Source organism: Pistacia vera, unplaced genomic scaffold (genome assembly GCF_008641045.1).
Source record: "Pistacia vera cultivar Batoury unplaced genomic scaffold, PisVer_v2 Contig896, whole genome shotgun sequence".
Lineage (NCBI taxonomy): Eukaryota > Viridiplantae > Streptophyta > Magnoliopsida > Sapindales > Anacardiaceae > Pistacia > Pistacia vera.
The window spans coordinates 193,161-204,146 of record NW_022196774.1 but is presented as its reverse complement, the minus strand read 5'-3'; the positions used below and the strand labels follow the sequence as shown (position 1 = coordinate 204,146).

At 38.1% G+C, this 10,986-nt stretch overlaps 2 protein-coding genes across 2 annotated transcripts; both read left to right on the top strand.

Annotated features, from left to right (window-relative positions):
- The first annotated feature begins 2,915 nt into the window (after positions 1 to 2,915).
- Positions 2,916 to 6,344, top strand: LOC116119587 (disease resistance protein At4g27190-like). The gene is given in 2 exon segments (XM_031405531.1): positions 2,916 to 5,503; positions 5,506 to 6,344. Coding segments are annotated over 2 exon segments (2,958 nt in total). The 5' UTR covers positions 2,916 to 3,039; the 3' UTR covers positions 6,000 to 6,344.
- A 2,393-nt stretch (positions 6,345 to 8,737) lies between these two features.
- Positions 8,738 to 10,624, top strand: LOC116119553 (disease resistance protein At4g27190-like). The gene has a single exon (XM_031405491.1). It carries the CDS (start codon positions 8,738 to 8,740, stop codon positions 10,622 to 10,624), a length of 1,887 nt encoding a protein of 628 aa, XP_031261351.1.
- Positions 10,625 to 10,986: the final 362 nt, after the last annotated feature.

Here is a 10,986-nt window from a genome sequence, read left to right as displayed (position 1 = left end):
AATTCTCCTATCTATCATCTCCACTCCAAGCAACTTGATTTTGTTTACTACACTCATCAACCTGTCAACATACTCCTTCACCTTCTCAGCTTCTTGCATTCTCAACATCTCAAACTCCCTTTTTAAGTTTAGCACCTGCATATACTTTCTAGTGTCACTTCCCATGAATTCCTCCCTCAACTTGTCCCAAGCCTCTTTTGCAGTTTCACCCGCCATTATCCTTGTGAAGACAAGGTCTGTTACAGCAGCATGGATATAGGACAAGGCTCTCTATGCCTTAGCAGAAGTTTTTCATAAATTCAACATTTTCTTCTCCATTTTCTTGGGTATTTTTTAAGAGTACTTGGTAATCTTTTTTTTGCTACAATTTTCCCTTTATTAAAAAAATTTTTAGACAATAATGCCCTTGTTTTGAAATTAATTTACAATAATCTACCATTACAATTTTACCCCTATTTAATTAAGTTTTTGGATAACAATGTCCTTATATTTAAAACAAATTACAACCCAAACCACTATCACCCGTCGCCGGAAGTCATCGTTGTGTTTCGATATAGCAGTTTTTGGCCATATTGATGGCAAAAAACGGCCAGATGGCCGTAGATCTGGTGGAAAATGCTAGATCTATTCTGTCTATTTTTTACTAGATCTACAGCTTTTGGTCGTCAATGACCGAACTCTGGTTGTTAACGACAGCCAGATTTCTGGCCGCCAATAGCCAAAACTTTGGTCATTAACGGCAGCATGTTCTAGCCGCAAATGGCCATATTGGCACACGACCGACCAGATCCCTCCAGTTGTACGTCGTTATGACCACTTCCGTAGCTACCAGTGGTGGTGGCAGGCGGCCGAGGGTAGCTTAGGGTGGGTGAGGGTGTTTTTATTAAGTTTAAAACTTTTTTGGTTGCTGGTGTGTTTTAGTAATATCTCAAACGTAGGGGGTTAAAAGAATTATTCAAAAAATAATAATATTATATTAATATTTAAAAAGTAGGGCAATTTAGTAAATTATATAACATAGCCCCAATTTATTCCTCCCAACTAAACATATTAATATAGAAAATACTACACTAACAACCCTCTCTCAGAAAAACTTTCACTCACAACCTTGATGTGGCAGCTCATAATTGATCAGTTTACAATGGGTCCCACATGGGTACCACTAATTAATTAGTTAACCAATTGCGAGCTGCCACATCAGGGTTGTGAGAGAAAGTTTGTGAGAAAGGGTTGTTGGTGTAGTATTACTTATTAATATAACATACCGACCAATTTATTCCTCCCAACTAAACATATTAATATAACATACCCACCAATTTGTTTCAACCAATCAAACACATTTTCCTAAACATTCCCAATAATCTTTTAGGGTGTGATTGGTTAAGGCTTTGGAAAGATAACTCCGGTGATCTATCTTTCATTTTCAATATTCTCTTATTTGGTTGTCAAGTACTAAAAGATTTCGGTAATCTTTCAATACCAATAGTGATTACTGTGGATTAAATAGGGGGTAATCAGATTTCCTCCTCAGGGGGTGGTATTTAAAGATTACTAAGGTAATCTTAATTTTATACCCATTTTGCCCTTAATTAAATACCATTCTAGACACAATTGCCCTCGAATGTCAACCAAATAACAATAACTCAGACCCCCTACATTTTAGAATTTAGCTAAAACACCCCAGTCACCAAAGACCACAGTCGGCCGCCAGCCACTACTGTTGGCCACCAAAAATAGTAGCCATATTAACACACGACTGGCGGGATCTGGCTGGCTGTGCACCGATCTTACTGTTTCTGGCCAGATCGAATGCTGAAAATGGCCAAATTGTCGTGGATCTGGCTAGAAACGACCAAAATAGATAGACCATTTGTGACCGTTTTCAACCAGATCCACAACAATCTGGCTGTTTTTTACTTTTGATCTAGTCAGAAACAGCCAAATCAGCGTGGATCTGGTCGTTTTCGACCAGATCCACAGTGTTCTAACTGTTTTCGGCATTCAATGTGGCCGAAAATAGCCAAAACGACGCACAGCTAGCCTGATCTCGTTAGTCGTGCATCGTTTTGGTGCCTGGCGCCGGTGGTCGACGATCGGTGGTGGTCTTGGGTGGCTGGGATATTTTGTTAAAATTTAAACTTTGTTGTTATGGGTGTTTTAGCTAAATTTTCAAATATAAGGGGTTAAAGGAATTTAAATAATAATAATATAATTATTATTATTATTATATTAAAAATGAGTGGTAATTCAATAAAAGTCTTTGTGGATAATATTTTATTCTTTCTAACCAAACATCTTAATTATTTATACCTACTAATCTAACCAAATGTATTGGTATAATATTTACTGTAATCTTCAAGGTAATCTATTTGAGAAATAAGCTAACCTTTTGAGTAATAAAATATTTTCAGAACCAAATGCACGCTTAAGGTAATTTTTTTTCTATTAATAAAATATTTTATTAACCAAACACACCCGGGCAAGCTTCGGGTGGGAACTGGGAAGACGTCGTTCCGCCTATTCAATATAATTTCTTAAAACATTGTTATATACTTATATCGTCAGAATATTCAACTATGAGTGCAGGACCAAAGCAAAGCATAAAATACTATGTCAACAATAATTTTTTTCTTTTTCCTTTTATTTTTTTCCTCCTCCACCACCGACTCGCTTATCCGTTTCCGACTGCTTTCCTCTCTTCTCCATCTCCTTCTCTCTGTGTTGCCCTTCCCCTTCCCCTCCTCCTCCTCTCCTCTTTGTCCCTCCCTTTTCTTCTCCTCCTCCCAATTCTCACAATTCCACCAAAAAAAAAAAAAAAAGCTACAAGTGACAGCCGGATCTCGCGGCCAAACAAATGACTAGACAGATAAGAATGGTAGATTTAATCCATTAACTATTTTGAAGTCAACTTCAATAAATAAAAGTGCGTCATGGCCATTCCACATTTGCTTCTTAGGCTGCCAAATTTGCATTCATCCTTCAATTTCATTACCTAAAATTTCTTAAAGCTTGGCTAACACATTTCACTAAAATTCAGTCATGGAAATGGTGGCTTCAATCCTTAGTCCAATAGTGGTAGAGACAGGCCGATTATTCTGTGGCTCCTGTCCAGAAATTAAGGGCTTCATCAGATTCAAAACAAATCTTAGTGCCTTGGAAAAGGAGGTGAAGAGTCTGACAGATCTAAGGAATAAAGTGCAAGAAGAAGTTGAACCAGATGAAACTCACAAGATAGAATGGCATAGAGAGGTCGGAAGAATTATTCTTGAAGTGAATTCAGTGCTAGAAATTATGACAGCTGACTACAAAAAGCTGTGTGGATGTTTCTTTCATTGCAATGAAAGATACAAACTTAGCAGGGAAACAACTAGATTGCTGAAAGAGGTAAAAAGACTTCTGAAGGCTGGCAATATAATGGTGAATGAACATCCTTTTGTGGAAACAGTTGCGGAAATCCCTGGACCTTTTATCGAAAATGAAACAACTGCAACGAAAACTTTAGACGAAATTATGAACTTATTGAATGATGATAATGTTATGAGGATTGGTGTTTGGGGCATGGGAGGTGTAGGCAAGACTACCCTGGTAAGAAACTTGAACAACAAGCTCAAGGGCACTTCTTCGACACAGTATTTTAGCTTGGTACTATGGGCTACGGTGTCCAAGGACCTGGACATTAAAAGGGTCCAAATACAAATTGCAGAGAGATTGAATTTGGAGGTTAAAATGCAAGAAACTGTGGAAAGGTTAGCAATTCGACTTCATAAAAGGCTCCGAAAGGTGAATAAGTTTCTTCTTATCTTAGATGATGTCTGGGAGACTATCGATCTGGACCTATTGGGTTTCCCACAACCTGAAATTCAAACTGGCTCTAAGATCATATTGACATCTCGCTCTCTGGGAGTATGTAAGCAGATGAAAACTGATAAACAAGTGAAAGTTGATGCCCTGAATGATGAAGAGGCGTGGAAATTGTTTACTAGAAATGCAGGGAACGTAACGACTTTAGAACGTATTGAACCACTGGCAAAGGCAGTTGCCAGAGAATGTAGAGGTTTGCCTTTGGCTGTCATCACCATGGGGACAGCTATGAGGGGAAAGACAATTGTCAGGCTGTGGAAGCATGCTTTGAATGAGTTGCAAAGATCAGTGCCATGTGTTGAAGGGATTGAAGATAAAGTCTACAAGCCTGTAAAGTGGAGTTACGATAAACTGAGAGGTAAGAATACTTAGTCTTGGTTCCTTTATTGCGCTTTGTTTCCTGAGGATTTTTCAATCGAAGTACACGAACTAGTAAGGTGTTGGTTGGCGGAAGGATTACTAGAAGAACAAGAAAATTATGAGGATTCAATCAACAGGGGAATAGCTTTGATAGAGACCCTAAAGGACTATTGCTTGTTAGAAAATGGCCACCATAAAGGCACTGTGAAAATGCATGATGTTGTTCGAGATGTTGCTATATGGATTGCATCCTCATTGGAGAATACATGTAAATTCCTTATTCGTTCAGGGGCTGGCCTGAGCCAGATTTCTGAGATCGAGTTACTGAATTCACTAAGAAGAGTTTCTTTTATGAATAATAAAATCACAAGTTTGCCTGATTGTGAGATACAATGTTCAGAGACCTTAAGTTTACTACTTCAAGGAAATTTTCCCCTTGATAGAGTACCTGACAGATACCTACAAGGATTTCCAGCACTCAGGCTCTTAAATTTGAGTGGAACCCGTATCCAGTCACTACCGCTTTCCCTTCTTCAACTACATGATCTTCGAGCTCTTCTTTTAAGGGATTGCTTCTTTCTCGAAAACTTACCCCCACTTGGAGGCCTTAGTAAACTTCAAACACTTGATCTATGTGCCACTGGTATTAGAGAATTGCCCAGAGGGATGGAAAATTTGAGCAATATACAGCAACTAGATCTCTCCCGGACTCACTATCTCAAAACAATCCAAGATGGAATCATATCCAGTTTGTCTTCTTTGGAGGTTCTAGACATGACACTCAGTAATTATCACTGGGGACTGAAAGGAGAGGTAGAAGAGGGAGAAACGAGTTTTGAAGAGCTGCGATGCCTACAGCGGTTACTCGTCTTATCCATTCGACTGAAGGGCCTTCCATCTCCAGGCTCTGAAGATCTTACCTGGATAAATAGATTAATAAGATTCCAATTCTTTATAGGTCCAACAGCAAACTCCTTGCCAACTAAACATGACAAAAGGAGAGTGACAATCAGTAGCCTTGATCTTTCAGGTGAATGGATCGGTTGGTTTCTGACTAATGCAAGTTCATTTGTCCTGAATCATTGTCGGGGGCTAAATCAAATGCTTGAAACCTTGGTCATATACAGCGTTGATCAATTTTCCAGTTTGAAATCTCTAACCATTGCAAGTTCCAACAGCAGCTTAAGGCCAGAGGGAGGATGTGCCGCCCATTATGATCTGCTACCAAATCTGGAAGAACTTCATCTCCACGATCTCACCTATTTGGAGAGCATTTCAGGACTAGTTGGTCAGGACTCAGATTTTTAAGACTAAAATCTTTGGATGTGACTCACTGTCCAAGGTTGAAATATCTTCTCGCATACGGTAGCTTCATTCTAGACCTACCAAATCTGGAACAGATCAAGGTAAACTTCTGTGAAAATTTGGTTGAGCTGTTTCATTATTATTCAGAGCAAAGCTTTACTCCAGAACCTGTTGTTCCAAAACTTCGGACATTGGAACTGAAGTATCTCCCCAAGCTAAGGAATCTTTGCAGACAGGATGAGTTGTGGCAAAGTCTAGAGGAAGTTGATGTGATCAAGTGCAATCTGCTAGGGAAGTTGCCTCTCACTTCTCAAAATGCAAATGGTATCAGAAAAATAAGAGGAGAGCTGCAGTGGTGGAGCCAATTGGATTTTGACAAGGATACCAGATCGAGTCTACAGCCTTTCTTCAAACAGGCTGATATGGAGGTAAGACCAATGGAGATGCAGAGAATAGATGGAACAGTTTTGTAAGATAAAGATAAGAGATCTGATCATATAGTCCCTTGACCAACAGAGTTTATTTCCCCTTTCTCCATAAAGTATGTAATGCTTCCTCTTCGGTATCATATACGTATAGTATGTAACATTCCATGGATGATGGACCCTTACCCATTTTTTCGGGTGGGTTCTGAGAGTTACTCATTTTCTTTGGTGGGGCTCAGAATCTCTTACCCACTTTCTATTGTGAGGTTTAAAGCGTCTTCTCCTTGATTCATACCTAGGACATCATCCTTGAAACTGTTGATTCGTTTTCTATTCTCAACTTGTTAGAGAAACAGTCTGATAGTCATGTGCGCCAAAACTATACTTAGACAATAATTGAACAAAGAAAGCATTGTAGCTTAATTATCAAATGATTGAAGTCCAACAAGAAATTTTTACCGTACATTTGTTTCTTGAGATGATGATGAGTCATGACATATAAAGAAATAATATGACTACTAGCATTCTGTTCATCTGTTACTTATTTTCGAAACCTAAGCATCAGGTTTCTTGCTCAACAAATTTCTTCCATGGAACTGTTGTTTTCAGTAGTGGCATAAGTTGTATGCTACTGTTCTTGTTCCATTTGTCCTTGTTGCTCCCTCTGTTCTAATATCAGAAACACAGTTCGTTTTTAATCAAATATAAAAGCTTTAAGAAAAGAGAAGAAGACTCTAACTGATCTTAGAGAAAACATTAATCAAGAAATTGCAGCTGCAGAGAAAGTTAGGAAGCCACCAAAAACTCAAGTGAAAGAATGGCTTGGAGAGATCGAAGCATTTCTGCTTCGACCGAAGTCTCTATAAATAAGTATGGAGACCTACAAGGAAAGACACAATGGATGCTTGTTTAATTGCAGTCAACGGTGTAAATTCAGCAAGGAAATAGCAATAACGCTTTAGGAGGTGAAAAGATTTACAACAGCTGGAAATTTTACCATATTAGTCATCCATGCAAGTACTGACAGTGAGTTCCAAATCCAGGAGAAGTAGATAATAATTGTTTTTCGTTTTCCTCAATATTTGGGGACAAGAAAAAGAGTTCAATGTGCTGCCCAATTTGCAAACATAATATCTTATCCAGAAAAACGAAAAAGAAGAAAAGAAAACAGGTTGCATAAAGGCTACAAGTATTTGTGTCAACCAGTGTAGATTACAGAAACAAATGATAGACAGCCAAAGCATTAAGGAAAGGAATCCGTATGATGCGGTCAAAATATCATTCTCTCAAGAACATTCAACTATAACGCGCATTAAAACATCATATTATATCTTGAGAATGTTCATATTTAGCGCTTATTGCTGGACCCTAGAGCAAAGCAAAGCAGAGAGGAGAGAAAAACATTTTGCTCCAAAGTTTGTCAGTTTAACTCAATTCTGCCCCAAAATTTCCAGAAACCAGCAAACACATCCAATAATCTAACCGCGATTAGAGAAATCTGATATTTTACACACCATTCATGTGTAAGGACAAAAATACCCTTGTACAACTTGCCAATTATTTAAAACATTGTTTTTGTTGTAGTTTAAATTGAAAATAGCTAAATATATATAAAGAGGTAATATAGGGTTTAATATTTCTTTTCTTTTTTTAAGTGTGAATATATATAGATGTGGAAAATAAGAAAAATATTTGAATTAGTATTTCCATTATTTAAAAATTTTTCATGAAACAACTTAATTCTTATCTATATTTTCTTTCTAAAACAATTAAGTTTATACTTTTAAACAAAATATTATTTTAACTAATTATATAATGTTTGTTCAAGTCAAATTTCTTTTTCAATCAAACATATAGATAAATGGGCCCCGAGGGGTTCAACCGGATGGTTTACCAACCACCTTCATTGACTGGCCGCCCTTGTTTGATCGGGGGGTAGGATAGCGGCAAAAAACTAATATTTGGAAAATGACATCACATATTCTTTGAAAAAAAAAAAGGAATCCTATAGATAAATGTTGGGGTAAAAAGTAGTTGACTGAAAAGCTGGAGAACATAGTGTTTTTTTTTTTTTTTTTTTTTTTGGCATATGGGGTGTCTGACCAGTTTATGCGTATTTCCACTAATTTTTCGATCTATTAAACATCTTACAAATCCAAATAACCAGGTGAGTTACAATATTATTGTGATAGGTAACTCTAAAATTTAAACCCAGAATAGAATAAACATTCTTAACCGAAGACCAACCCTTTGAGATCATAGAAAATAGTTTTTACCTGCCAAGCAGAGCAGTAAAGAATTTGTCACAAGTTACAAATTTTTTGGACGTTATGGAAGCTGGATGTAATCTCTCGAACATCACTACGTTTTTAAGAAATTCTCTAGTTACATAATTTATGAATTCAATTTCAGGAAATAAGATAGCCAAAGATAAGACTAACTGGAAGCCTCTGTGATTGTAGAAGGCACTTACTCTTCTAGGAAGTTACATGTCTACTCGATCATTGGTATTGGTCGGTAGAATTCCGATTCTTTTTTAACTTTATCTAGGAGATAAAAAAAATATCATCAAAAGTCAGCATCAGAATGACATCAAAAGGTAAGCAGGAAATTTACTTGCCATTGGAGGGTCCCTTTTTCCCAGCTTAGCAAGCAATTTCCAAGAGCAATGACCTTTTGCATCTCAGTTTATCTTCCCTGAGTGGCTGAGAAACTTGGGTTCCTTCTACGGTTGATTGCCATAAAATTTCTTAAATCTTGGCAACACTTTTAACCAAGATTCCACGATGGAAGTTCTGACTTCAATTCTAGATGCAGCTGCGGTAGAAATAAGCCGAAGGCGCTGTGGCTCCTTTTCTAACATCAAAAACTTCATCAGATTCCAATCAAATCTCAATGATTTAGAAAAAAAGATGAATAGTCTGATAGATCTTCGCAGCAATGTGAAAGAAGAAGTTGATTTATCTAATACACAAAAGATGGAGTGGCTTAGAGATGTCCAACAAATCATTTTCGAAGCAGAGCCTGTGCAAGCAGGTAGGACAACCAACAAACAAAAACTTTGTGGATGTTTCTTTAATTGCAGTGAAAGATATGAATTCAGCAGGGAAACGGTTAGAATTGTCAAGGAGATAGAAAGGCTTTTGAAGATTAGGAATATCATTGCTAGAACAGAATGTGTGAACCATTTGGCTAAAAAGGTTGAGTATATCCCTGGACCGTCAATCAGAAATCAAACGACAGCACCAAATAGTTTAGCCAAAGTTATGAATCTATTGAATGATGATAATGTTCAGAGGATTGGTGTTTGGGGCATGGGGGGAGTGGGCAAGACTACCCTGGTGAAGAACTTGAACAACAATCTCAAGAACACCTCTTCCACTCAACAATTTGGCGTGGTAATATGGGCTACTGTGTCCAAGGAGCTAGATTTAAAAAGGGTTCAAATACAAATAGCGGAGAGATTGAATCTTGAAATGATAATGGGAGAAAGTGTGGAGAGGTTAGCTGTTCGACTTCATCAGAGGCTCCAACGGGAGAATAAATTTCTTCTTATCTTGGATGATGTGTGGCAGATGATTGATTTGGATGCTTTGGGTGTCCCGCAACCTGAAGTTCATACAGGATCTAAGATCATTTTGACATCTCGATCTTTAGAGATATGTAGGGAGATGAAGACTGATGAAGAAGTAAAAGTCGATGTTCTTAATGACGAAGAAGCATGGCAATTGTTTAGTAGAAGTGCCGGGAAGGTGGCTACTTTAAAGCATATTGAACCATTAGCGAGGGTGGTTGCCAGAGAATGCAGCGGTTTGCCTTTGGCTATCATCACTGTGGGGACAGCTATGAGGGGGAAGACAATGATTGAACTGTGGAAGGATGCCTTGAACGAGTTGCGAAGGTCAGTTCCTCATATCAGAGGCATAGAGGATAGAGTTTTCAGGCCCTTGAAGTGGAGTTACGATTCATTACAAGGTAAAAACATCAAACCTTGTTTTCTGTACTGCGCTTTGTATCCGGAAGATTTCTCTATTGAAGTAAGCGAACTGGTAAATTGCTGGCTGGCGGAAGGCTTGATAGATGAACAACAAAATTATGAGGACTTGCACAATAGGGGAATTGCTCTGATTGAAAATCTAAAGGACTCTTGTTTATTGGAAGAAGGAGCCCACGAGAGCACTGTGAAGATGCATGACGTAATTCGTGATGTTGCTATATGGATATCATCCTCCTTGGATGATGGTTATAAATCACTTGTCCGGTCAGGAATTGGCTTGACTAGGATTTCAGAAGCTGAAATGTCCACATCTCTCAAGAGAATCTCTTTCATTAATAACAAAATATTAGGTTTGCCGGATCGTGGAATTCAATGTCCAGAGGCCTCAAGTTTACTATTGCAAGGCCACCTTCCCCTTGAGAGAATTCCTGATGGATTTCTGCAAGCATTTCAATCACTCCGGATCCTGAATGTTAGTGGAACCAACATTCAGTCATTACCTCAATCCATTCTCCATCTGGTTGACCTTAAAGTGCTCCTATTGAGGGATTGTCGTCTTCTTGAAGAATTAACCCAATTAGGCATGCTTAGCAAACTCCAAGTGCTTGATTGCTGTGCGACTCGTATTAGAGAACTTCCGAGTGAAATGGAAAATTTGAGCAATTTAAGAGTATAAAACATATCCCGCGCTCACTACCTACAATCTATTCAAAGTGGGATTTTATCCAGATTGTGTAGTTTGGAGGTTCTACAAATGGCACACAGTGCTTACATTTGGAGAAAATCAACGGACGAAGTGTTGGGATGCCTTGGACGATTATTTATCTTATCAGCAAGATTTGCGGCCATTCCATCTTTTATCTCTGAAGATCCTACCTGGATAGGTAGATTAAAAAGATTCCAATTCTATATAGGTCCGGAAGCAATCTCCATGCCAAGTAAACATGACAAAAGAAAGGTGACAATCGGTGGTCTTGATCTTTCAGGTGAATGGATCCGTTGGTTTCTGCCTAATGCAAGTTCATTTGTCCTGAATCA